Consider the following 27953-nt stretch of genomic DNA (forward strand, 5'->3'; position numbering starts at 1 on the left):
ACACCCACACATTTAGCATTAGTCGAAGGCAGCGAATCAGTTTGTTTAACCAAGAGATTCCTGCTTCCGGAAACTGTCAGCTAAAAGAGATTCAAGTCTTCAGTCTCTTCTCGTCCTTCCCTTTGCCGGCCACTAGGAAGAGTTCGGTCCCTATTGCCAGGGGGTAATTTTCGGGTCCTTACAAGAAAAGCATGGGAGGTATTGTCTTTTCTGTAACAGCCGCGGACTACCAAGATGCCACGGTCTGGGACATGGCTTTGAGGCTGGCGCCCCGCTCGCCGTTTTGTCACTGCTTTCACTCGATGGCCACGCCAGAGTTTAAGTCTCACCCCACCGCTTCCCTTTCCGTTGGCCGTCTACTCGAAAAATACATTTCCCACAACACCACGCGCGGGCCGGGCCTCGCATGGGGTGACCCCAGTGCTGCCGTTATGCTCGTGGTTACCCAAGCCCACATTTCGAGAGGAACTGAGCTCCTATCTGCTTTTCCAAGCAGTGCTCTCCGTTTTCTTTCCCGCCCGTGACTATCGCTGTCTGAGAACAGATTCCGGGGAGAGCAATTCATTCAGGCCACTGTTCTGGACACCTTTCTCCGCGAGCGTAGATCCATGCTAGGTCCCGGGGGCCTGGAGAGTGTCATTGGTGGATGACCGCAGCGCTCGCTGCCACCATGGTCTCCGGCAGCAGCGGCCTCGTAGCCGCCCGCCTGCTGTCGCGCACCTTCCTCCGTGAGTCGTGCCGGGGCTCTATCCTCCAGGCTTCCGCAGGCCCCGGGCTCCACGTCCTGGCTCAGGCTGCGGCCGGGCTCTTCCAGGCGGGCCCTCGGGAGGGGCGAGGGAGCCACTGGGCCAGACCCCAGGGGCAGCTCCCGGGGGGGCTTTGTCCGTTGTGAAGGTGGATCTGTCGAGGCCAGATTTGAGGCAGGGCGTCCTGCAGTCCCGGGAACATATTCTAGCCCTACGGTGACGAGTGGGGGGTGGAGGTGGCGTCTAGGCTGCCCCTTACTTGGAGCCAAGGGTCGAGGGGTCCAGGATGAACTCTGTTGGGGTAGGGAGTGCCAGGGTTGAAGAGGCTATACCCTGTATCGAAGGGTCCTGCGCTTGGAATTAACCGTTCCTTGGCGTGGTAGGGCCAACGGAAAGGCGGTTTCAGCCACCGGAGTCCGCATGACCTGTGGGCGCGTAGAAGCTGAGGATTGGCAGGCAGTTTCACCAGTAATGTGTTTTTCACTAATAATGGCTAGGATCTACGAACACTCCGGTTTCTGAGAACTAATCTCCCAGCGTCGCTACTCTTCAGAAATGCTGACTCTTGAAGACTGTTGCTGCGTCCAAAGTCTCTGTGTTAGATATGCTAGGATAACCTTGGAGTCGTTCACGTCGTGTTTGTAGTCTCGCTAATCCATTCATATTTACATACCAGTCCTTTTTAAAAAAATAACTTCTCATCGGGGTCGGTGGCCTACACCTGTAATCCCATTCCGGAGGCACAGGCAGGTGGATCTTTGTGAGTTTGAGGCCAGCCTGGTCTACAAAATGACAGTCAGAGCAGTTACACAGAGAAACCCTGTCAAGAAAACAAAACAACCAAAGACCGACCAACTAATTAAAAAAATTATCAAGTAATGTTTCTAATCGCATGAAAATAGGACCATATTGCAACAAGTCTGAGACAGTGTGGTTAGTGAAGTACAGCATTGTCCTGCCTGTTACTAACAGGAGGAATGATTGCTAATTAAACTCGTGATGAACAGATACGTCCAGATTCAAGAGATGTTAAAAAGTGATAAGTGATCTGGCTTCATTGTGCAGAATAAGTGAGTAGACATTCAAGTGACAGTCTTTCCCACATTCCTTGTTAAACATCTTGTTTCTGCTTCTTCTTACATCAAATAGTGAGTGTGTCTTAGTTCCTTCTTGAGTATCCTAGAAGTGTTCAGGGATAAGTGTGTGCCTAGTAGCTGTACTTCATTGCCACATTGCTTGAGGACAAAGGTTTTGCCAAATAGGAAAGAGTTGAGTTTATTTGGGGAAAGTTTTCTGGAGCTCTTTCTTGAATGATTAGAAGGAGACTTGGCTGGGTTGTGGATAGAGGATTAATTCAGTAATTTCTGTGGTCAGGAGAGTTTGAACACTGGTGTGTTGGGGATGGGCCTAATCCAGCTTAATTGGAATCATTTGTGGGTTAAGATGTGGAAGACCAGATATACACTTTGTAATGGGAACGCCCAGCAAAGAGGGGCTCACCTACACAGCGTTGTCTTTCTCTGCCGAGGTCTTGCTGGTCCAAGGCTCTGAAAGAGCCTAGCCTCCATCCAGAAGGTCTGCTCTATTAACAGAAGTGTCTCCAGAAGGAGAATGTCAAGATGATCTGGTTCCTTAAGTTAGTTAGTTAGTTAGTTTATTTATTTATTTATTAGCAAAACTTGGCAGTCCTCACCCCACAGAACTAAAGGGCTTTCTTCTAGACTCCCAGGCATAAAATCTACTTAGCTTTCTATTTTTAGAGTCATGTTATTAAAGCTATGAGGGGTTTAAGATCTAAACTAGGGTGTTTTTGCATCTGTACTGAGGTTACCGATGACTGTGTTTAATGGTTAAAAAACTAAGTTGGCAGAACTCAGACTCCTCTCACCCCAGCCATATTTGTTCCCAAACCACTGCATTTGCCACATTGCAAGCTGCTGCTACTGCTGCCCCCTCCTCCTCCTCCTCCTCCTCCTCCTCCTCCTCCTCCTCCACCTCTTCCTCCTCCTCTTCTCTTCCTCCTCCTCCTCCTTTCTTCTTCCTCCTACTCTGCCTTCCCTCCTCCACCTTCTCCTTCTAGACGATAAGGAATCCCACCCCCACCCTTAAATTTTAGCTAATCTCACATTATGTGTTGAGGTCCCAATTTTTACAATGCTGATTTAAGTTAAAAATGATAAAAAGGCAAATAGTCCTAGGTGCTACAGGAGGACAATTTAGAAATTGCTAAGCTGCCCACTGTCCCACTTTTATGACTTATGAAAAAGGGGGGGGAGAATCCTGTTGATGTAGGGAGGATAGATAAATGGAAACTGAGAATAATTTCCTGATGAGAATGTGTAAGAATTTTATAAGCACCACTGAGGTTGAAATGAAGTTTTAAAAGAAACCTCAAGTGAGTAGGGTCTTTTAAAACATCAATCAGGAGTTTCTGGAAATTACATTTTTGAGGCAGTCAGAGCAGGTATTATTTTGATCCGTAGAATTATGGTATTTTGATATCAGAAAGTAGATCTTACAGTTCAGTTAGTTCTACTGTTTTGTTTGGCAAATGAGGAAACAAACCCAGAGAATTTGCCAGGTAGTGTCCGAGGAATCCTGGAATCCAGGTCTGGCACAGTGGGTGTCTTTTCACTAATGTGTGCCTTCAGAAGCTCAAATCTCCTTGTTAGAAGCAGGTTTTTTTTGGCACTGTTAGCCATCTGCTCACAGGTGCTACTTGCCTTTCTCATGTCTGCCAAGTTATACAGGCTCATTTTTTTTTTTTAAGATTCAGAGAAGCATCTGGAAGTGTGTGGAACAGGAGACACTCAACAGTGATCTCTCTGTTTCTAGTCTTTGTTGCCATTTGTATCTAAGACTAAATCTTTATTTCAGAAATAGAAGCCTGTATCCAAATGCCTTGATATAGCCCTGAGAAAAGTAACTTGATTTTCTGGCTTCAAAGTTGCTTCATGGCAACAATGAAGTTTAAAATGATTTCTCTTGGGTATAGGAGAATAATTTGAGTTTGCCACAGGGCAGATATTTAGTTGCGTTAGACCCATTTGTTGATATTTACTTATAACATTTCCAAAATTGGAATGTCTTCCTTTTGGAGATACATTATAAAACACTGAATATGTTATTTCCTTCCTGTTTATATTTAGTACTTAAAAATGTGCTTTAAATTTTTTGAAACATGATACTTATGATCAAACAAGTCAGTAATATTGAATGTATCATCAATGTAAGTGAATATACCTTTTAGCATTTGGGATTTAGGTAAGTAGCTGCTAAGGTACTCCCAGATATTGTAGGTCTGTTGTGTAACTGTTTCCTCTGCCATTAAAACACTACCCTGCAGGAAATCTTAAGTTGGAAGTAAACAACTCAAAATAGCTTCAGGAAGTCCCTGAAACTGACCAGATTCACTAGGCCCCTCTCTGTCTAAGTAATCAATAAAAGCTGAGCCTCCCACTCAGTCAGAAGAAAGCTGAGCTACAAAGAAAACTGTCACACTTTTACACAAGTAAAGTGGCAAAGGCTCTTGGGACTGGACCAGACTCCTGGGAGAAGCAGAAACCACCTGAGCTGCTTGGAAGAGGTTTAGACCAACTGAGGCAACAGAAAAGGACACCCTCTAGCCTGTTGAAATGCCTGCAGGCAGTGATGTGTGCTCCAGGTTCCCAGCTTTGTGAGCTGTCACCCGTGCTGGGTGGGCTTTGGTGGTGCAGCTGTCTTTGAGTCATTTCCACTTCCAGTAACCCCTCACCCATACTCCTACCCAGTAACCCTATAAAACTCAATGGGTCACCGAAAGTTGCATTTTGTCTGTCCTGGGATCCCTGTTTGGAGTAAGTAGATATGAGTTGTGTCTCCCCAGGAAAAGTTTTGTCACACAACAAGGTCTCCTCATGTGGAAACCACTGTACTTGTAGTTTGCCTGTATAATTCATGGGTAAGGCTTTGATTAGGGCAAGTTCGAGTGTCCCGCAAGAGTTCACATGCCAGCCGTCTCGAGTGTGGTCAAATGGAAGGTCACTGAGATCACCATGCCTAGAAGAGATTTCTGTTAGTCTGTCCGAGTTACTCTGATAATGAGTTGCCACGCGTGACTGTCCTATGTGCTTGGCCAGCATCTTGCTGCTCAGAATTCTGCCATGTTCTATACAGGCAAAGGGTCTTACCAGAGGCTTAACAGATAAGGCTACCCTGAAGTAGTGGTTCTCAGGTCCCAACCATAAAATTTTCCTTGTGACTTCATAACTGTAATTTTGCTACTGTTATGAATGTAAATATTTGATATGTATGATATCTGAAATGTGTCCCTTGTTAAAGAATGGTTTGACCCCCAAAGGGGTTGTGATCAGAACCACTGCTTAAAGTGTGAGCTGAATAAATTGGTTTTCTTTGTAATTAGTTACTTTGTTAAAAGTCAGTTGCTTTGTTAAATCAGTTGCAGGTGGGCCAGTACAGTTAAAGTTGACATTTGTTGAATTCATGAATACAGACACTTCAGTAAAGCAAGGACAGGGATATAGTTTTCATTGTTGAATTGAGTATTTTCATAAACAGAGTCAGGTTATTGGTTAGGGGTGTGCTAGTCATAAAAGGTTATGGTTTCGTCACCTGGCAGGTGCTTTTTGGCTATGTATTGCATCATTAATAGCACTGGCCATCTTATAATATGGTTGCTACCTATAGGAGATAGGACTGACTCTGACTGACAAACCCATCTCTTCTGTGGAAAGCATCTTTCTCAATATCTAGTCCCTTTCCTTTAGCTTCTTACTTATTTCAGTTTGTCCTTTTATAGTTTCTTGTTTCTTTGCTTAACATTTGGCTCTGTTACAGATCTGGGAGTTTTGTGTGTTTAGGACATGAGTCTTATCTTTTTTTTTTTTTTTTTTTTGGTTTTATGAGACAGGGTTTCTCTGTATTGTTTTGGAGGCTGTCGGTCCAGCCTGGCCCCGAACTCAGAGTCTTATCTTAAGTACTCAAGAGCTTTAGCTCCTGGTGGATAGCTGCCACACTGAGTTCTTGCAGTAGTTTGCTCTGCTCACTCTGCAACAGTGATAATAATGCTAGTAAGATGGTGATTAGTGATGCCCCACGCTGTTGTACCCTCACCCTTGTTTTACAGGATGCATAAACTTACTTAGTCTCCACCAGCCAATGAGGTGCATAATATTATCTGCATTTTTACAGTGAGATTACCCCGAATAAATGTTCCTCTATGAAAAGATTCCCAACTTATTTGTGAATGTTCCGCAGGATATGTACACAGGTTTGTTTGTGCATCGAATGTGCATGAAGGCAGACCAGTGAGATGGCTCAGTGAGTAAAGCCACCTACCACACAAGTCTGCCAACCTGAGCTCCATCTGTGCACTGAATAAAGTGTAAGGCGAGAACTGACTCTACAGCCTCTGACCTCTCATGTGGATAATATCTGCCTGCCCACCTGCCTTCCTTCCTAGAGTCTACATACAGAGTATATATGGCTGGACTTACTGAGTTTTAAACGTGAGCCTTGTATTCTCCAGGGCAGTGGTTCTCAACCTTCCTAATGCTGCAGCCCTTTAGTATAGTTTCTCATGCTGTAGTGACCCTCAACGACAAAATTATTTTTGCTGCTACTTCATAACTGTAAGTTTGCTACTGTTATGAGTCATAATGTAAATGTCTGTGTTTTCCAGTGGTCTTAGCCAACCCTTGTGAAAGAATCATTTGACTCCCCCCAAAAGGGTCACGACCCACAGGTTGAGAATCTCTATTTTAGGGGCAGATTTATGTTTGTGTCCATGTAGGGTTTCAGGAATGTACCAGGGACTTCAATGCCTAGTTTACAGGCATCATTTCATGGTAACACCACACCCTTCCTGTGAGCAGCTGTTAGCCCATTTACAGATGGGAACATTAAGGCTAAGGAGCTCAAAAGTGATGCTCTGGTTTGCACAGCTGGAGGCCAGCAGAGCATGAACACTAGTCAGCAGAGCATGAACACTAGTCCAGGCCTGTTCGGTTCCTGAGAGAGCTCTCAGCTGCTCCTGGGAACAGTACCAAGGCTACACTGGCCAGTGCTAGAGCTCCTGGAGAAGGCCCAAAATATGCCCCTGATAGCTCTCCCCATCAGCACAGTCATGGCCACCTTCAGGCCTTCCTGCTGGCCTCTCTTTCAGTGAAGTTCGCTATCACTGCAAGTTGCTCTACCACTGTTTTCAGCTGTGTTTCTTGTTTATGGCTTTTATCAGTAAATCTGTGAACTCAGGGCAAAGGTGATCTGAGTAACATCCCTGTTCTGCTGCACAGTGCAGGGGTCAGCCTTTGAGTCCTTGAGTCCCTGTTGTGGGATCTCTTGCTTAGGTCAGGTGCTTGGCTGTTCCCTATGCCGGGTCTTGACTGCATCATGCCCTCACTGCCCCTTGTTCAGCATAGTGTGGTCAGGGGTGCAGTTGTCTGTGTGCGTGTGGTGCAGCTGTTGTGTACATGCAGAGGGTCAGGCTGAAACCTAGGCCTTTCTTTTCCCGAGGGTCTCCAGACACACCTTCTAGTGGGTGTCCCCGAGGTCTGAAGACTAGGAAGTATGAAAGTGTGTGGGGCAGGCTTTGAGAAATACCTGGGGAGGTGGATTTGCTCTGGAGCCCCTTTCACGGACTACTCTGAGTTGCATAGGAGGCCTGCTCTTTTGTAGGCCTGGAGAAGATAGGCGAAGTGGCTCTGGAGGTTTAGAAGGCAACTCATAATTGTGAGTCATGGGCTTTTCTTCCCACTGGTTTTTGAAATAGGAGTGGGTTATAGTACCTACTTAAACGTTCTCAGTCTCCCTTGAGGTAGGTTGCCAGCATTAACTTAGGCATGTGGCTTTTTGTTGGTTTGTTTTCATATTTCTCTTCTCATCTATGTTAGAACTCATTTTATTTTCTCTGTTTAATATGTGTGCTTTTGAATCCTATATCAGAAGGGATCAAACTAAGTGATCGTGGGTTGCATTTTGGGCAGATTTATCCCACGGCTTAGCATTTCCAGCATTGCTCTTACCGAGGAGTGAGGTAGCTCTTGCGTTCCTAAGGTATGCCTCTCACTCACCTCGTTCTCACAGGTGCCATGGCTCACGCCGGAGTGGGGTGCTGCACATAGTAGACATTAGTAGGAATGATTTCAGAGTTTAAATGAGACTCTTAAATTTGAATCTCAGGTTCTCTTGGGAATGAAAATGACAAATTTCAGCTTTTCATTCTCAGTTCAGAAAGTACTAGATGATTGTGCTTCTTGGTCACAAGGAACTGGCTCTAGTTTGCTTTTCTAGTGTGTCTGGGATGCACCCGTCTCAGTTAAGAATGGTCACAGCATTGCTCTTATGTTACATTTCTCTTCTTAAAAATTTGTGTCATTAAATCTCACTCATGGTTCCAAAGTGGGAAAATTCTAATGTGTCATATTCTTTACTTCTCAGTGCAGCAGAATGGGATACGGCATGGATCCTATACAGCTTCCCGGAAACATCTCTATATTGATAAAAATACCAAGGTTATTTGCCAGGGTTTCACTGGCAAACAGGTATGTGCGTCTACATCTTAATTTAAAGTGCAGAGTAAAGATGTAAAAAATTATTTTCTACTTTTAATAGCACAAAAATAGTACTATGTGATTGGCTCAGGACTATGCCGCTCGGAAAGGGACTGTGTGTTAGGAGGAAGGCAGGTGGTGCCGTTAGCCTCTAAGATGGTGATTGTGTTTAAACTTAGCTGAGAGTGTGCAGAAATGACAGTGTTGGAGACACCCTGTCTCTAAGCAAGTACAAGACTCCTGGTTTTCCTCCAACCCTGAGAGAGATGACTGTTCCTTTGAGTACTAGGTAAAGAGATCCTAAAGGAAAACTTGAGTTAAACGTGGACTCCACACCTCAGTATTGAGAAACACACACATATAGAGGCTTCTGGACAGTGTGGGCAGATGAGCCAGCGAGTGCCTTTCCCATTGGGTACTCTATCTGGGGCAAGTGATCTTTGAAGAAGCCAGTGGGCAAACTTACTCTTAAGTATTTGAATTGATTTTCATTCTTTTCTATTCACACATTCTCCCTCTCCCTACTTCTGTCATGGAATTTGCATAAGTTGAAATGTACCTATGACTTGATTCTGCAATAAAACCATCATAAGAGTCTCGTTTCTCTCCTTCCAACTATTCTGCTCACCAGGAATCCTCTGTTAAGTTGGCATATGTTCTTCCAGATGAAAATGTAGGTACCTCAGTTTTCCTTCTGAGGAATGAGAAAATAAACTTCAGTATTTCTTTCTCAGTTTAGTAAAAGCTACGTAGTTGTCAGTGAAGAGGTGACCCTGGAGAGGGCAGGGTTGGTGTTTGCTCTTCTGATTTATTTCTGTGGTCTGTGTCTCTCTCTCTTTTTTTAATTAAAAAAATTATTTTTCATTTTACGTACTAACCCCATTTTCCCCTCCCTTCCCCCCTCTGCAGCCTCCCCCCTTCCAATCCCCCATCTATTCCTCAGAGGAGTAAGGTCTTCCTTGGGGAGTCAACAAAGTCTAGCATACCAATTTGAGACAGGACCAAGCTCTGTATGTCTCATTTTAAACACATGTACAAGTATTTTGTATTTATATAATGCATCTTTTGCAGCATTTGTACTGTAGAACTGTTTTAATACAATGTAATTTGTAAAGTAGATGTAGGCACAATGTTACAGAGCAGATTGCCAAGCCTTAATCTGGAGGGTGATAGCTGAAGGCCAACTAGATGTTACAAATACCATGTCTACATACAGATATCCTCAAAAGTAAGATCTACACATCCCGAGGGAAGGAGGTGTGATCTGCCACCTTCTTTCCAAGTACAGTCTGGTTTTGTGTATATTAGCGTATAATCAAATTCTTGAGGAAGTTCATTATGCTTGTTCATTTTTCTTGGACTTTATGTGCCATTCTTGTGACACTTTAACCTCTGATATCTTCCTAAGAGCTGTGCTCCATATATAAGTCCTATTTGGAATTGATTTTGCTACCTAAATTAGTAATGATTTGCTCATGTCTTTGAATCCAGGGTTGGCCAGCATTCCTCCCTCCCTCCCTTCCTTCCTTTTTTGAGACAGAGCCTCACTTTGTAGTCCTGGCTGGCTTGAAACTCATTATGTATCCGCTGGCTTTGAACTCGTGGAGCTCTGACTACCTCTGCCTCCTGAGTGTTGGTTTTGGGGTCTTTTCACTTCCCTTGTGTTTGCATTTTTAGTAATTGTGACCCTTAATGGTCTCAGTTTTTTTTTTTGACTGAATATTGAGCTAAGTGCCACAGAAGCTTGTAGTTTGTCATGCTAGTTCCTTTTTCAGTCCTTGCCGTGTTCATGTAAACAAGGAATGTTTATGTATTAGAGTGGATTCTTAGCCATGTGCATTTCCAGTGGGTGCTGTAGGATTCTTTGCTGGCTCCTAACAGCTACAGAAATGTTCCTGTTCTACACTGTGTACTGGCTGGTGATAACATGAAAACTGTGAAAAAGCTTATTTTGCTTGGGAGCATTGCCTTTATTTAGTAACAGTAGGACGGAAAAGATGGATTCATTGTTACTTAACTGGAAGTGTAGTTTAGGCCATTGCTTGCATACTTAGTAGTCTAGGCCATTGCTTGCAGACTTAGAAGTAAAGGATCTCTTACTGACTTTCTGATCCAATGTGAAACATAGTGTCACACTGTTGTGCTTGCAAACATTTTTAAAATTAGCATTTGTTGTTCCCCTCTCTTTTGGGGTCTTTTGCTTTTCTGTCTTGCTCATTTTTCACTAAGGTCAGTTAGTCTGCAGACCATACATGGGATAGCACTGTTTAAAGAGAGTGCAGAGCACTGACCTGTGGCTCTTTCTAAAATTCCATCTCTAGTTTCAAACTAGTTGCTTAATTTGCTTAGGGCTGCGTCTGCTAGTATAAAGAGAAGTTTAATTGAAAAACTTGTAAAGACCTTCAAGCCACAATTTGTATGCATTAGCTGGATAAGAGCTTAAGTGGTTGACTCAGCACTTTAGGTCCCTGTCACGTAGACCTTTCACTGTTGATTGGTCATCGTGTTTGCTGTGTGTAACATGTTGGATTAGGTGCCATCTTGGAATAAGCACAATAGACTGCTGTCACTATCTTAATGGAATGTACTTCTCAGCTGAGAGGAGGCAATGCACCCACAAAATCTGTGTGAATTATGTGCAGCACTAGACAGTATAGTCACTGTGGAGGAACAAGCCAGTGGAAGGGGAAAGAGTGTGTCTGTTAGTGTGTCCTGTGGCTATCCTAGGGGAGAAAAAATTCTTATCAGGTGGTCAGGGAAGGTTTGCCGTCCTGTTTGAGTCAGGATCCAAAGGAGATGTGTGAGCAAATCTTGGAGATACTTAGGGGTGTGTGTTTTATTCAGGGACACAGCAAGTCCTTCAGGCCGGCACGTGCCTGCCATATGGGAGCTGCAGTCAGATACTCATGTTGGTAAATGAGGGTTGACAGGTATGGGCTCTGCCGTGAGGACACATGGTGTGTTGATTTTCACGGTTAATGACCTAGAAAGAGATGGAAGAATCTTTGTAGGTGCTGTGGAGAATAGATTCAAAGGGAGCAAGGAAAATAAGTTACTAGGAGTTGAGGTGACGTCAGTCAACACAGTTTCCAGTAGGAGAGAGACTGGCTGTTTTGAAGATATAATGGTGAGATTTACTAATGGCTCTGAATTCAGGGTTTAAGAGGGAGAAGGATCTGGTGTGACGTCATACTTTAGTCTGAATGTCTGTGGGAGTGGAGTCGTCATGGACAGCTGGAGCAGACCGAGAGAAGGGTGATAGGAATTGAGTTTGAGGTATGCTCAGAGATGCCTGCCAGCTCTGCAGGTAGAGATGGAAGGTAGGCAGATGAGTGTGTGACAGCAGGCAGAGGTCTTGGCTGCTTGTGTGAGGAGCATGCATGGCAAGGGTCGTCATGTGGAGGGTGCTTGCTGCCTTGGTAAGGGTGGCGTCACAAAAGGCCTGAGCTGAGATGGAGAGGAGAAGCAGAGAAGAGAACAGGAGGCAACAGAGGCCTGCATGCTGGTGGGAAAGACTCTCAGTCTCGCTCTCTGTGTGTGTGTGTGTGTGGGTGTGTGTGCGCGCGCGCGTGCGCGTGTGAGATGGTGGGTGGTGGTGAATTTGATTATATATATAGTTTTTGCTATATATAGTTTAAAGTGAAAAGGCCAGGATTGGGCACATAGAGTGACCCATCATGAATTTGCAGTTGGGCAAAGTGGGTGCAAGAGATGAGGAACAGGGAAAGTGGAATGGTCTTTTCAGCAAGCCACAGGTCTTTTCAGATCAGCAGCCAGTTACAGCAGGAGCTAGAAAAGGACTTTGAGCCAGTTTTCTTCAGTGCTGACAGCCGTGCTTACTAAGTGGACGAGAGGACTGGGCTCGGCTGTTGCCTGGGAACACTCAACGTGTTTTCTTTTCCCAAGTTGCTGAGATTGCCTTTGCTTCTCAGCTGCCTTTGCCTTTTTCATGGGTCTTGTGCTCTTTCCTCACAGGGCACCTTTCACAGCCAGCAGGCCTTGGAATATGGCACAAAACTTGTGGGAGGAACCACACCAGGGAAGGGCGGCAAGACACACCTGGGCTTGCCCGTCTTTAATACTGTGAAGGAAGTAAGTAATGGCTTCTGAGTATGTGGAGAAAAGCAGCAGGGCAAAGACAGAATGCCTGCCTTTTGGGAGAGTCACTAGCTATCTGGATGTCCAGTAACCTAGAGAAATTGGGATTGTGGTAAAATCTAGTACATGGTTTTTGCTACAGATATGCATCATTCGGTTGTTCCCATGACCCATTCTTCTTTCTCCCTGGCCAAAGCCCTTCTTCCCAAGGAGTATCTTTCCTACTTTGAGTCTTTGTGTGTGTGAGCCACTGAGTTTAATTGGATTAGCTTGCCTGAGCCTGAACTGGAGGCTACTTGTTGGAGCAAGGGTGTCTTATCAGTGGCTACAGCACTGAAGAGAAGGACTTCCTGTAGCCAACTTTTAACTGCTGTTAGTCCCTCAGGGATGGGTGAGGTCTCATGGGCCCCTCCCCCAGGCGTCAGCACCTGTATCTGTAGACTGGGAGACTCTGAACTGCTGGGGAACGGCTGCTGCTTTTGCAGTCAGCTCTGTAGCCTCTGTGGCTATGGGACTTCCATCAGAGAAGGAAGCGTGGCCACAGAAAGGTGGATGGGTGGTGCATGCTTTTAATCTCAGCAGAGACAGGTGGATCTCTGTGAGTTGAGGCCAGACTGGTCTATGTAGTGAGTTCCAGGACAACCCTGTCTTAGAAAAACAAAATCAAAACCAAAAAACCCAAATAAAGTGATGAGTAGAAAAGTACATATGTGCAAAGGCCACATATGGATCAGGTTGTGACCACAGAGAGAACACTGGTCAGATCGACACCCTGTTGACCTAATGCTTATTTAACCCACATATGGATCAGGTTGTGACCACAGAGAGAACACTAAGATTGACACCCTGTTGACCTAATGCTTATTTAACCCACATTCTTACTCTTTTCCATGTGTGTATCTGCACTTGGGTTGATTTGCTGATTTCTAGTAAGAATGTGTAAAGTAAAATGTCACTTAGGTGATGGAGAAGTGGCCCAGCGGTGAGGTTGAGAGCACTTGCTGCTCTTCTAGAAGACCCACATTTGTCCCTTTCCAGCACTCATGCTGGACTCCTGACAGCTGCCAGTAACTGAGGCTCCAGGGGATCCAGTATTCTCTTCTGGCCTCTGAGAGCACCCGAGGGCACTAGCGCATACTCTCTCTCTCTCTCTCTCTCTCTCTCTCTCTCTCTCTCTCTCTCTCTCTCTCTCTCTCTCTCTCTCTTTCTCTCTCTCTCCCTGCCTACTTTTATCCTTTGATGGTAATATATACCATAGATTGAAAATAAATACTTGAAAGCCAAGTTCTGAGCTCTTGGGCTCCCTGGCCCTTTTAAGGAGGTGCAGAGTTGAAGCTGGGTAGATGGCACTGGATCTTGTTAGTGAGTTTGGGGAGGAACAGGGAAGCTGTGCAGGGCCTTAGGGAGGAGGGAACACAGGGGCAAAGCAGGCAGTACCCTCAGGTTTATTGTCCATTTATGGGGTAAGATGTATAGAACCTTTTAGTTCACAGTGACATTCAGAGGGGACTGTAGAATGGGGGAATGAGGAGAGCCTGCCCGTGGTCCCTTCTAGAGGTTAATCAAATCAGGCTGTTGAATGTGTTTTATTATGACTCAACCCATTGTGATTCATGTTTCAGGCCAAAGAGAAAACAGGAGCGACAGCTTCTGTCATTTATGTACCTCCTCCTTTTGCTGCTGCTGCCATCAGTGAGGCAATTGACGCAGAGATTCCCTTGGTTGTGTGCATTACTGAAGGTATCCCACAGCAGGATATGGTTCGGGTCAGGCACAAACTGATACGCCAGGGAAAGACAAGGCTAATTGGGCCAAACTGCCCTGGAATCATCAATGTGAGTGTAAAATAGAAAGGATATTTAGCCTTTCGTGAAGCCATAGGACTTTGAATCTGTTCAAGTGTGTGTGTGTGTGTGTGTGTGTGTGTGTGTGTTTAGAGTTAGAATTTTCTTTGGAACTTTTCTGAAAACTGCAACTTACTTTCCTCCAGCCTGGAGAATGCAAAATTGGCATCATGCCTGGCCATATTCACAAGAAAGGAAAAATAGGTGAGTAAATGTGTTACTTTCTGATAGATGAAAAAAATAAACCCACAACTAATGGGGAATTTGTGACTGAATAAATGTGTGACTATAATAAATAAATTCATTCCTGCAGTGAGTCAGTGATGTATCCGAAATATCATGGGTCTATTAGAGAGTTTGTTGTAAGTCTGTGGAACCATTGGAGATCTGAGGGAGGGGAGCAGTGATTCCTCCTCTCTTCAGACACTGGGTTTTTCTGGGTCTTCTGTGTCCATGTCTAATACCAGCTTCTCACTCATTAGCCGTCTGCTTGATGTGGCTTCACCCCTGTTGCTTATCCATTTCTCAGTGGTCATTTGGGCTGTTTTCAGGTTGAGCATTCATTTCTTATGAATGTCTTTTTTCTTTAAGCATTCTTTTCTCCAAAATCTTAAGGTGTCAGCTAAGAAACCAATCCTGAGGTAGGCTTTCATTAGCATGTTTTAGGGTGAGCCCACCTTCCTAGAGGTGGTTCCTTGCCCTGGAGATTTATCTGACTGGAAGTGGTTTTAACCTCTTAGGACCCTCATTGCAGCTTTAACATTCCTGCCTCCCCAAAGAGGTAACTAGAATCATCTAGGAACCAGATCAGAGATCAGAGCTCCCCAAACACTTCTGGCATCTCTGGCCTCTGGCAGGGATGAAATTACCATATGTCCAAATCAAAGTCCATTAGAGTCCCTTGCTAGGCTCACAAGATCCTCCATCTATTGGACTCCTTGTTTTCCTTTGCTTCTAAGGTTGGTGTCATAGTGATGAGCTTACAGTCTGCTTTGCATGCTCTTTGATAGCTGTTGAGTCAGCCAAGAGTCAGTGTGATGTCTGTCCTTTGTGGCTTCACACAAATTATAACTGCGACACCAGGCGTTGTCATCTGGATGTGATTTACCCTCTCCTCCGCCCATGGGCACAAGTTGTTGCTTGGCCTCCTTTTTTCTCAGTTGAATATTATGTGGGCTGAGATCAGATGGATCTGAGACTTTCCATGTTGGTAGGAATTTAAGACCTTTGTAAATCAGCTTGTTAAAGTAGCTATTCCAAATTTAAAACACTAGTAGCCTTGTGACAATTTTACCCAATTAGAAAAGTAGCTGTTGGATGGCATCTTCTAAGGCAGTCAGATTTAACCATACCACAAGACTGTCTTTGTTCCTTCTACCATACCCGACCCAAGGGTTCCCAGGTCTCTGAGGGAACTGAAAATAACCTGGGTTATTGTCCTATCCTGGATTATCTTGTGCTCAGCCCCCTTTATGGAGGTTTCTTGCACCGAGTTTCATGTCAAAGGCAAGTCTTAACTTCTGACCACCTGATCCTGACTACCAAAGGACTGCTTTGCTGTCTCCATAGCATTTCTTACCTTTGACCTATGCACAGAATGGTCTTGATTCCTTGGGAATTTCCTCGGGCTCTCTCTGTATTGTCCAGAGACTCTGGATTCTTTTGCTTTCTTGAAGAATGCCAGATGCCCAGCACCTAAGACCCACTACAAAGGATCTGGTAGGACATGTTTTCCAAGGTAGAGGGGAGCATCTGATTCACTCCTTCAGGTGAGGTAGGTTCCTAAACTGAGTCCCCAAATTATTAGAAGTAAGTTTGGGGTCACAAGGAGACCACCATTCCAACTGAAGGCAAACTTTACTCCTGATCAAGAGGCACACTTGGGAGGTGTACTTGGGATAATTTTTCCATTATTGTTTCTGTGTCCCATCTGAGATTTATTTTGCTTGCATTGATGTCACAAACTTTCTCAAAATGCCTTGGGAAATGGCACTGTTATTTGGTTGGTTCCTTAAGGCAATAGCCAATCCACGATTCAAAGTTAACTGTGCCAGTCTTGAATTTAGACACTGCAGCTAACTTTGACTAAGCTGTGCTGTTTCTGTGTAGTAATAGCTGGTGGCAGTTATGCCTGTGACCATAACTATTAAGCTAAATAAGGACAGTTTCCATCATGGGGCGTTGCTGAAGGGTTAAGCATCACACATTTTGATGATTACTTTCTTCTTTGAACTTGTCAGCCCTGCTGCCAGCTGTTGGTAAGTTGATTGAGGGAGGTTGCAGGAGCTCCAGTGGGGCCTGCTCCATACACCCTGGTGCCTGTTTGAGTAGAATTTGCTACAGTACCAAGAGAGAACAAAATAGTTACCCATAGGTCAGAGGCTGTTGAGTGTTGTCTTCACCAGCCCTGACCTCAAGAGGGAGGTGAGTCCATGTGCCCTCCTACTGTGCTGTATGGTGACCTATTTAGTGAAGAAAGTTGTTCTTATCTTGAAAATACTTAGGGTTACATTGTGCCATGTAAGGCATAACGTCTCTCGACGCCCCACTGCTCAGAGTTGTAGGAAACAGAAACCCTGAGCAGATGGAGAGGAGCAGATACCGTCATTCCTGTTGGGCTAGTCCAGGAAGGACCTGTGTGGGACAGCGGCACTCAGTCTTTCTGTGTGGCTTTGATGCATAGTAGGCATGTTTGCCAGATGGTGGAGGTGAGGCTCTCCATTTTAAGCAAAATGAATGTGAAAAGAAAGCTAGGGAAGCATGAAGGATAACGAAGGAACAACACAGTTCTCTAGAAGAAGGAAATAATAGGGAACACATTTAGGTAGGGCTGTGGGAGAGAGTTGTGCTGGCCTAGGAGTTGGTGCAGAGTTCCTCAGCAGGTGAAGTGTTGTCAGGGAGCTGTGTGGAACTCATCTAGAAGAACAACGTGGTGGCGTGCTGCAGGTTCTTGCGCGCTGGCGTCCAGTTTGACTTCTATGTGGAGAATCTGCAGTCTTGTGTACCCAAGTCCATAGATGACATTTGTCATGCCCATGAATATACAGTGACAGTGAGGACACAGCACTTTGCCCAAGACTGACTATGCTGCAGTGAAGCCGAGGTTAGCTGATAGTAGGAGGGTCATACTATTAGGACAAATTCTTACCCAATGCAGGAAATTCAGGACAGCAAACCATAGACATACTAGAGCTGTCCAAGATTCAGAGTCAATGCTGTGATGTGTTTTATTTGACATTTAAAAGATTTAATACTTTGTAACAACTGAAGTTAGTTAGGCTTGTATAGAATCAGGAGTCTTTGCATGTATCTGTTGTTGTAAGCACTGCATGAATTGCTGCAACACTAGTTGCTTTGGGAAGTACAGGCCAGCGCAGGCTAGCCTGCTGAACTCAGCCAGACCCTTGCTGCTGCCCTTCTCCCAGACATTGGTTGGGAAATTAGATGCTCTCACCACATGCTTGATGAGGAAGTTAAATGGGGACTAGCAGAATCCAGAGAGAGCTTGCCTATATACGGCGTGAAAATTCTTAGAAAAATAGTTGTGGGGAGGGTAGATTATATTGGTTAGTATAATTAATGTTGTTTTTATAATTTAGTGGCTGGGGTACCTAAACCAGTCTGTTCCACTGCCCTAAGCAGGATTGTGCCTACCAAATTCAGAAGAGGGATTTTAAGCTTTTTTGTTTCTTTTTCTTGGCATTGGTTTCATAGTCATAAAACTACCCTAACAAAATACTTTTTTTGTCTTAATCATTTGAAGATAGTGTTGATGTAAGTAGCAAACCAAGACATGAATTTTTCTCACAGTCCTGTGTTAGTTTCATTATCATCTGGCAGTCTCTCATCCATACAGTCTGATAGTTTTCATTCTCTTCCTTTTAAGGTATTGTATCCAGATCTGGCACACTGACTTATGAAGCGGTTCACCAAACTACCCAAGTTGGCCTGGGGCAGTCCTTGTGCGTTGGTGAGTGCTTGGCCGGAATCTTTATTGGAGTGTAGCGTCCTTAAGGAACTAGTACAGTGACAAGGACTTATCAGATGGTTCATAAGAGGCTTTTCTGATACCATTGCAGTAAGAGATGCTAGGATTTCATGTTTACTTTGCTGAAGAGTGGTGCTTCCTATAGCTTTGAAGACTTGATTTCTAGGCCGAGGAGCGCACATTAAGGGCAGCTGACTGTGGGATGGGCTTTGTGCCCAAAGTATCACTAATTTCCCTTGCTGTGAAGAGATGAATCCTCACATGGGCATTCTGTTATCACAGTTACGTCCTGTGTTTTATCACTATTGAATGCTTTGCCTCACTGTCTCTTTCTGGGCAATCCCTGAGGCACCTATGAGCTGAGGCTAAGTGTGTCCCTTACTGGGCAGTGAGCCAAGGTTGAGAATGGCTACATGCCATCCTTCTCTGTGCCACACAGGACCATCTGACACTTTTAAAACTCAGGGCAGGTTTTACACATAAACTGCCTTTTTTTTTTTTTTGGCCAAAAACTAGACAAGTTTCTCAAATTAAATCTTCAAATCCTCAGAATACCCTTTAAAAGCCTTTAAAAAATACCTTTTATTATACTCTAAATAAATTAAAACTGAAAACATGAATCAAGCCTTTCTATTTGCAGGACACAATGTTGGGCAGGAGATCATTTGGTTTAATGAAAACTAAGAACTGTTTAGAAACAGAATTGCCATTTCTATCTTGTTGAGGTTCAGTTCTTCACTTGGGAGTGGAGGGTAATAATGCCACGGCCGTTTCTCGGTTGGGCCTTCGCCAGCGGTGGGTCTGATGCTTATGAAGCAGAGGACAGTGCTTGATGCCTGGTTGCCCGCAGTCAGTGCTGTGTCCTTTTCCCAGCTTCAGAGATGTGTTGAAAAGTGAAAAATCATTCCCGTCCTCAGAAGTTTACAATGTAAAGCCAAAACGCTGGCAGGCAGAGAGCAGGGAACATTTGCTTCATTGCTCTTCAAGGTCTCAAATGTCATGTGCTCAGAGTAGAGTCCTGTGTGGTAGGCTCTCCCATTTCCCAGCTTGGGATCTGCAGGGCCTGGGAACCTTCCATCCTGTTGCTCACTGGCAGTGTGTCTTCAGACTTAGTAGTTTCTCTGCGGCACATTTGGCAAGAATTTCCCTGTGGTGTATGTAATGCAAATAGCTCACTCTGTCTAAGCAGTGTTCTCAGGTTTATTAAGTACATACTAAAGAAGTGACTTAAAACAGGTGTTAAGAGAGACATGCCCCCCACACCCATTTCTTAAAGGCACACTGATAGTGTGGAATAGTTTCATGGGTTATGTAAACAAGACTGGTTTTGTGAAGATGGGTAGCCCACCACCATTTATGCACATACACTATTGTAAACAGAAACAGGTGCCACTTTGTGCTCTTTGAATGTTGAAGAGTGATGCCACAATCTGAAAATACTGAAGAGAAAGGGTGCAGAGAGTAAAAACTGAGTTATAACATTTTTGACGTAAGTTCTATGGTTCATCCCTACATTTCTGACTAATACTGACATCCTTTGACCTTCTCAGGCATTGGAGGTGACCCATTTAATGGGACAAATTTTATTGATTGCCTGGAAGTCTTCCTGAATGATCCAGGCACAGAAGGCATTATGCTGATTGGTGAAATTGGTGGTCACGCTGAAGAAAACGCGGCCGAATTCCTGAAGGAACATAATTCTGTAAGTTTTTGTATTTGGAAGAGTACAGGACTCTGCTGCTGACTGAACCTGGGGCTTGTTTTAGAAATTATCTTTTTTGTTCCCATGGATTAATTTCTCAAGAAAACATGAAAGCTAACTTTTATTCTAGGCTTTCTATGCTATAAAACTCAGAAAACTCTAGATTCTGAGCTCATTTTTCCCCTGCTTTCCATAATGCTGTTCTTTACTTCCCTGCTTTGAAGCCCCTCTCCCCCAGGCGTCACCCCACACTGTGTAGCTGATACACTGACCTCGTGCTAAGTGGAGAGAATTGGGATCATGGGTCAAAGCCCACACCTGACTTGAGGCTTAAATCCAAGGTTCTTGGTGTCTATCTCTGAATTCCAAGGGAAATAAATATCCTTGGTCTTTCTCAAGGTTGACCTAAAGAGCCTTTCTTTAGTATCCCTTCTCAGTGATTTCCCCCTCCTGCTTAGCTTAGTCTTTGCTTGTAGGACAGACTCAACACCAGAGATCAGGTAGGAAAAAAGGCTTTCTGTACCCTCCAGGGGAAGGCTTCCCTGCTGCCTCTGCCTTAGAGTTAAATAAGGAGTGGTGCACTGTTGTGTCAACATGCCCTTTAGCTAAGGGAACCAAGCTCCTCTGTTGGGATTCGTAGGTGAGGGGTGAGGCAGGAGATGCCACAAAGCCAGAAGCAGGCCACTGTCCCAGCCCCTGTGTTCTGGTAGATGTGTCTGAGAGCCGGCCAAGCAAGAGAGGGGAGATGGTACTGGTGAGGGGCTCAGAAGTTAAGAGCACTTGCTGCTCTTGCAGAGGACTGGGGTTTAGTTCCCCACTTCCACGTGGTGGCTCACAGGTATCTGTGAATCCAGTTCTAGGGAATCTGGTGCCCTCTTCTGGCCTCCACAGGTACAGACACATAACTTACTGAACATGCATACCTGCTGGCAAAACACTCAGGTACAATAAAATGAAAAATAGAAAGAGAGGTGAGGTAACCTCCCTTTAGTGCCTGTGGAGGAAACACCTGAGGAGTGAATGAAAAAAATGCCAGAGAGAAATAGTGAGTATGGTCATGCTAAAGGAGCCAGTAATGTCCCTGCAGGCCCAGTGCAGGGTCCCTTCACTTAGCTGTGCTCTCAGGAACTCTGAAGGACTGCGAGTGTCCTTGATCTCCTGTGGAGATTTGAAGTCCTAACTTGGTTAGATATGGTACAGTGTCCCTCACTTGTGCATTCTTTCCTAACTATCTCCCTACCACAGCACCCCCTCCCAGTCTTGTTTCCGTTGAGAACTTTCCTTGCATTGCTGCTTTGGTCTTCTCATTGGCACAGGCCTGCTGGAGTGTGGGTTTCCCACTGCACATGTTAGGCTTTGGATGTGAAGTGTCACTTTAAGACCATAAGGAGGCGTGGTCCTTGGCTGATAGCACTATGGAGGTTCTGGAACTTCAGGAGGTGGACCTAGTTGGAGGAAGCAGGTCACTAGAGGCAAGTCCTTGAGGCACTCTTTTGCCCTGGCCCCTTACTGTCTGCAGAGACATCAACAGACTGTGTTTCTCTGCCGCACACACCGTAGTAGGGGAGCATGCCTACTACACAGTGAACAAATCCTCTGAAACAATGAGTGAAAATTAAATATCTCCTTTGAAGTTGTCCATTGAAGTGTGCCACACTGGTGAAAGTGTCACTGTAGGCTGCATTTGGCACATGTTCTAGTTCCTTGCAGATCCCTCTGCCCCTCTTCAGATCTGTGCCCTATATGATATACTAGCTTGCTGCTTGTAGATGTCAGGGTGCTGGTCTCCCTGGCATAGTTCATAGGAAACACTGATGAGTACTGATGATAAGCAGGATGGATCATTTGCTGTTGTCATAAGTTCAGAAAAGTTGGAAAGTTTAAGTAGAAACTGACTTCTCTTTAGAAAAACATCATATACGATGCTACACTGTTAAACTGTATTAGTTCCCAACTCTGTCCTTAACCAGTTTACAAGTTTAGTGGAAAACATGCACATTTGTTTCATTCACTATTTCTGGTTGGGTTTTGCAGAGCTTGTTTGTGTCTTACTTAATTATCTTTTTTTTTGAGAACCTGATCTATATGTGGTTCAAGGTTAAGCAGTATAAGACAAAGTGTTACATGAAACAGGTAATACATGGTATGGCGTAAACACTAAGTGGTGTCTGCCGAAGGTTGAAGAGGCCGATGGCGACAGTCATCCTGTGTCCATCACAGCCAGTCCTTAGTCCTTGTGCTCAGACTTTTCGTTTTCTCACCACTCTGTCCTCTGTCCTGGTTTCTCACCACACTTCCCTGCTTCTAATTCTATTTCTTTCCACTTCAGACGTCTCCATTTATTCTTTGTCAATGAAACAGCATAATTTTGCTTGACATTCTAAGCTTGTAATCCTTTCCTAGTGCAGCAATGGTGTCATTTTAGGGGGCTATCAGGGAACAGATGGAATAGAAGTTAAAACCACTCAAATAGGAAATCCTTATAGTCAGCAGAGACCCTGGGGGAATGACTGATGATTGGAGCCTGTTGGCTGTGTTCTCTCTCTCAGGCACTGCAGTGATGCTAGGCTTAGGGAGCTGAGGGAGACTTTGTATAGGGAAAAAGGGCCAGCCAAAGAAACATACACACCCTGAGCAGAGCCAAAGAAACACACTTTGGCCCTGTAGCCAGAACCAAAGAAATGCACTCTGACCCTGAAACCAGAGCCAAAGGAACACACTTTGCCCCTGGAATCAGAGCCAATGAAAGAAATACACCCTGGTCCTAAAACCAGAGCCAAAAGACTAAAAAGGACCAGAGAAAGAAACACACTTTGGCCCTGAAACCAGAATCAAATCTGACCCTAACCCTGTGCAGAAAACTAACCAATCCCTGAGTAGGAGATCTAAGCTCAGGGATTGAAATCTGACCAGTCTCCACCCTGGAAAACTCCGCCTCCTAAGAATCCCTATATAAACCCTGTGTCTGTTCAGCCTGTGGCTGTTTGTGCTGTCCGGCTGTCTGCTGTCCTCTGCCAGAGTAGATTCTTCCCTCCCATGAACCCCTTCGATGAGCTTTGGGTGAAGACCTTCTTTTGCAGCGGAGCAGAGACAATCCTGGGCAGAGCAGAGCTAGCAGGGCTGTAACACTTCGCCTAGGAAACCTTCCCTTGGCAGAGCAGAGTTGTTACACTCATCTGTCCACTCTCTCAGGAGCAGAGCTGAACTGTAGCAACCCCCCCCCCCCTTCTCCTGCTGGAGCAAAACTGCTACACTGGGCAAACATCCCCAGTTGGAAGACCCTCTCCTGCTAGAGCAGAGCCGATACACTGGGGAAGCCTTTCCGAGGCAGGGCTGTAAGCTGCTACACTTACTGTGGCCTGTGGTAGTCCTTGGCTCCCGAGCTCCAGAATATCTTTCCATCTGAGCTGTGTAACACTCAGTATTCTGTGGCTCCTGAGTGCCAGAATACCAGCCCCATCCAATCAGTCCAAAATGCCTACACTTTGATGTTCAGGGATCTCACTGCTCAGTAGGGGGACGTGGGAAGAACACAGCCAGGGTGCTGTGTGTGTGTGTGACAGACACATGTAAGAGGCAGAGCAGGCCCTGGGCTAGTCAGCTCAGGGCATTGGTGGGATGTGGGAGGAGGCATCAGGGAAGGCTTCCATCAGGAGGGGAGGGAGCAGTCATAGGTGAAAAGCTGCGTATGTATGGGATGTATGGGAGGGTGGGAGCATTGTGAGCAGAGTGGAGAAGTCAGGGATTCACCTACAGCAGGGAAGAGCAGTGGGGGCCGGGGCCGGAGCCAACCTCAGCAGACCTGCAGAACCAGTGAGCTAGTCCCAGATCTGTGACTGAAAAGAAAGTCAGTTTTACTTAAGAATGTTCCCGGTGAAGTGAAAGAGTTACTAGCTTTATTAAATTGCGGCCTTTAGACGATTTTTTGATCTCTGGGAGTGCTTTCTCTCAGCCTCTTCCAGGGGCACTAACTTCACTTGGTAGAATAGCAGGCAGATAAGCTGGTTCACTGGACTTGGGTGCCTGGCAGAATATCTCGCAGAGAGCATTAAGAAAGCTGCTGTGCTGCTTGTTGCTGTGATAAAATTTGAGCTTTTTAGCAAAAGTTTAGTAAATGCTTTCTGCCACCATGAGCTTAGGATTTGCACTTTCTGTAAAAGACTTTTCTGCTGCCATTGATGCTGATACAATGTGGCTCCTTGTGGATGCTGAATGGTGAAATTTGGAAGCATTTGGAAGATGTGCATACCCACTGAACAGGTATTTTCTGTTACAAAACCATTGTGGATTAAAGACCCATTCAGACACTAAGACAGATGAAGGAATTTCAGAAGGACGAAGGACAAAAATTTATTGCTGTGGCTTCAGATTGTAACATTACATGTGACCTTTGAAAAATGACCACTTGAAGAGGCTTGTGTAGCATCAGAGAGTATTTAGGCATCCTGATGTCAGTTAAAACACATTGTCCTTTTCCATCTGTCTAAGGCTGGAATTTCTTCTTGTACGTCAGATAAATAAGCATTCACAACAAGTCAGTTGCAAAAACAGATATAATTGGCCATTCATTACGTTAAGCAGTCAGAGTTGTAGAGATTAGCTGTAAAATGCCACTTGCCTCACCAGAATTTTAGACACTATTTTAAAAAGAAGTTGATTTTTGTATTTTTATGAAATTTTATATTTTTATTAAGAACCCTCAGTTTTATATTTTATGTGTGTGGGTGTGGGTGGGTCCCCACATGCCTTAGCATTCATTCATGTGGATGTCAGTGGACAACTTCGTGGAGTCTCTTTTCACCTTTTTATAGGTTGCAGGAAGTAAACTAAGATCACCAAGCCTGCAGGGCAAGTGCCTTTATGGGCTGAGCCATTTCACTGGTCCTCAGTTTTTATTTTAATATGATAAGTATTACTGGATTTTACTACAAAGAATAAATAGCTCATGTAAGTGCTGAGGCATTGATATACACAGAGGTTGCATATTTGAATGAATTTTGGTTTTGGTTGTTTATATGAACAAAAGTGCTTGAGATCCTCCATCACTTCTGTAAGTATCCAGGGACCCCAGACCATTGATTTGAGAGCTGCTGCGTGTGTTGGGGGGGGGGTGAGCTGGGCTCTGGAAGGCAGTGATAACTGAATGAAGCTCTTGATTCTGTGCTTCAGACCTGTTCTCCTTGTGAAACCTGACCATATATAGTCATGTGTTGCTGTGTGGTATCTCATGATGAATTACTATGTAAACATTTGATAGTATTTTCCCAACTGCAGTGCAAGCCCAGAGCTTAGTAACCATTTACAAAAATTTAATGTCAAAATCTAGTACCATGGTAGTTAATGTAAATGAGTTTGTTTACTGGATTTATTTTTGCTTGAACAGTTAGCCTGGATCATCTTAGACTGTAGCATTTTAGAGTAGAAAGAGCTAGTGACTGTCATCCATTTCATCATCTTTGAGGATGGGCGTGGTCCAAGAACATGCAGCATTAGTAGGAAATTGAGTTCAAGTCCTGAATCTTTCTCTGTGCCCCATCACCCTTCATCTTTGTCTTTGAGGACATTTATTAAGGATGAGAATTATAATGTCCCAAGACACAAAGTTATGTGGACGTAAAACAAGTTGACTGGTTGATCTTGAGTCTTAATTTATTATCAAAAGTCATAAAACAACATTTTCATGTGGGTGTGCTTTTTTGATTATCAAAAGAAAAGTTCGGGTGTGTGTTTGTGGAATAGCTCTGGAGTGCTGACAGTGCTGATACTCCGCAGATAGTCTGCTCAGGGCAGCTTCTGAGGTGGTGTGGAGAGCTGAGTCTCGAAGAAGAGCACTTCAGTGTTGGGGTTGAGTGATGGGCTTTTCCTTCCCAAGCCACCTCCTGTTTACCAACAGTCACGGATTTCAGGTCCAGTTTGATTGTATTTAAAATGTCTCTCTCTGTCTCTCCAGGGTCCAAATGCCAAGCCCGTAGTGTCATTCATTGCTGGGATAACTGCTCCTCCTGGCAGGAGGATGGGCCATGCAGGGGCAATTATTGCTGGAGGAAAAGGTGGCGCTAAGGAGAAGATCTCTGCCCTTCAGAGTGCGGGGGTTGTTGTCAGCATGTCCCCTGCACAGCTGGGAAGCACCATGTATAAGGTGAGCACACAGTGGCCGTATTCCTTTTCTCTCCATAGCTGAATGTTCTGGTGCCCTTATGCAGCGGTTCTCAACCAGTGGGTCTTGACCCCTTTCACAGGGGTCACCTAAGACCATCCTGCATATCAGGTATTTGCATTACAGCTCCTGACAGTAGCAAAATTACAGTTATAAAGTAGCAACAGAATCATTTTATGATGGGGGGTCACACAGCATGGAGAACTGTATTAAAGGCTTGCAGCATTAGGAAGGTTGAGAACCACTGCCCTAATGTAAATCTTCAAGCCAGGCCATCGTGACACATGCCTTTAATCCCAGCATTTGACTTGGGAGGCAGAGGCAGATAGATTTGAGTTTGAGTAAGCTCCAGGATATCCAAGGCTACACAGAGAAACCATGTTTAAATCCCCCCCTCAAAAACAACAATAACAACAACAACAACAACAAAAAACTGATTTAAACGCAGACATCTGTTCCTTTGTCAGTGATAAGACACAGAAGCATTTTGGAGGCACCCTGACTTGCAGCCTGGAGTGTGGAAGGGATGTAGCTTTATGTTTCATGTTGGGGTTTTCCAGGAAATCGGATGTAGCCATCCTACCTCCATAGGTGTCTGTTTCCATAGGGAGGGGCTGCAAGAAAGGAAACAAAGGAAGCAAACAGTCAGAAGGTGCTGGGAGTTGGGGCCTGAGGAGGTGGGCCTGTGCTGTGGCTGGCTGTGCCTCCACTGCTGCGGTGTTATCCGGTTGCTGGCTGCATTCAGCTGCCTCTGCTTTTCCTTTCTAATAGGATGTTGTAGTGCGAAACACACACTCTCAGTTGATGTCTTTCCTGTAGTCTCTGCAGTGGTTCTCATTACTGTTTTCCTCTTTATGAGAGTCTTAACCTTGACAAAACAAAAAGGTACATAAGATAACAGCTCAGTATGACCTTTGTCTCTTAACAACAAAATCCTGTGTCTTAAGCTGGAAATAGGCACAAATTATTTTCCTAGAAGGGAAAAGTTATCAGAGAATTCAAAAATTCTGCTTTCCTGTGAACCCTGCCCTCATCTTAGGGATTCTAAAAAAGAGTTCATGTTTGATCAAGGCTTTGCACATCTTGACTTCTGAACATCACATTCCATATATGAGGACAGGTGTTTGAAACCCAGGAGAGGGAGAAGCAAGCACTGTTTTGTAGGACTTACCGTCTGCTCCTGCAGGTGGCAGGAGGCGTTCGTTGTGTGGCTGCAGCCTAGCTGCTAACCAGGCTCCCTCTGTCTAGGGCACCGTGCGCTTCCGGTCGCTAGCAGAATCAGGGTTGAGTTTTATACTCTGAGAAAGTCTTCATTGACTCACAAAGGGCCTGTTGCATTTTCATAGACGGCATTACAGATTCGCATAAACAGTGGTGCCCATCACCCCCTAGCAGTAATTCTGCAGTGAAAAACCGATTATTCAAGCCTATTGGCTTTGGGGTTTGCAGGAAAAAGTCAAGCTCTGTCACTCTGGCACTGGCACAGACTGGTTTGAAAGTAGTCACCTTGTGCACAAGAACCCTGTTCCCATGCACTTTAACTCTACAGAGGCTGGTCCTAGTAGTGGACCTACTTTGAAGGTCACTCTCCCATGAATGTAATGTGATACACATCTTTCTTCTCTTTGTGAAGGAGTTTGAAAAGAGGAAGATGCTGTGAAGGACACAACCTGAAGCTCTTCAAGGCTGTGGAAGAACTCTTGGCGACTGCTTCAGTCCAGAATGTCAGCCCACATATTTGACACTGGCCTCTTAGTACATGGAAAGCCCAGGCAAATATTAGAATGTCCTAAATTGAGCTATTTTCACTTACTGTGTAACAGAGACAGATAATAAATCTATCATTTGATTTGAACATGGCTGTGAGA

At 44.8% G+C, this 27953-nt stretch overlaps 1 protein-coding gene across 1 annotated transcript; it reads left to right on the plus strand.

Annotated features, from left to right (window-relative positions):
* Nucleotides 1–425: 425 nt before the first annotated feature.
* On the plus strand, nucleotides 426–27940 carry Suclg1 (succinate-CoA ligase GDP/ADP-forming subunit alpha). The gene is made up of 9 exons (XM_005078274.4): nucleotides 426–728; nucleotides 8184–8287; nucleotides 12272–12388; nucleotides 14017–14229; nucleotides 14385–14442; nucleotides 18125–18208; nucleotides 19777–19928; nucleotides 25879–26067; nucleotides 27719–27940. Exons 1-9 carry the CDS (start codon nucleotides 647–649, stop codon nucleotides 27743–27745), a joined length of 1026 nt encoding a protein of 341 aa, XP_005078331.1. The 5' UTR covers nucleotides 426–646; the 3' UTR covers nucleotides 27746–27940.
* Nucleotides 27941–27953: the final 13 nt, after the last annotated feature.

The sequence above is a fragment of the Mesocricetus auratus genome, unplaced genomic scaffold, assembly GCF_017639785.1.
Source record: "Mesocricetus auratus isolate SY011 unplaced genomic scaffold, BCM_Maur_2.0 Super-Scaffold_100676, whole genome shotgun sequence".
In the NCBI taxonomy this organism is placed as follows: domain Eukaryota; kingdom Metazoa; phylum Chordata; class Mammalia; order Rodentia; family Cricetidae; genus Mesocricetus; species Mesocricetus auratus.

Coding starts and splice junctions, on each gene's coding strand:
- Suclg1 (XM_005078274.4), top strand. CDS start 647: ATGACCGCAGCGCTCGCTGCCACCATGGTCTCCGGCAGCAGCGGCCTC. Junction 19,929..25,878: donor TCCTGAAGGAACATAATTCT/GTAAGTTTTTGT, acceptor CTGTCTCTCCAG/GGTCCAAATGCCAAGCCCGT. Junction 26,068..27,718: donor TGGGAAGCACCATGTATAAG/GTGAGCACACAG, acceptor CTCTTTGTGAAG/GAGTTTGAAAAGAGGAAGAT.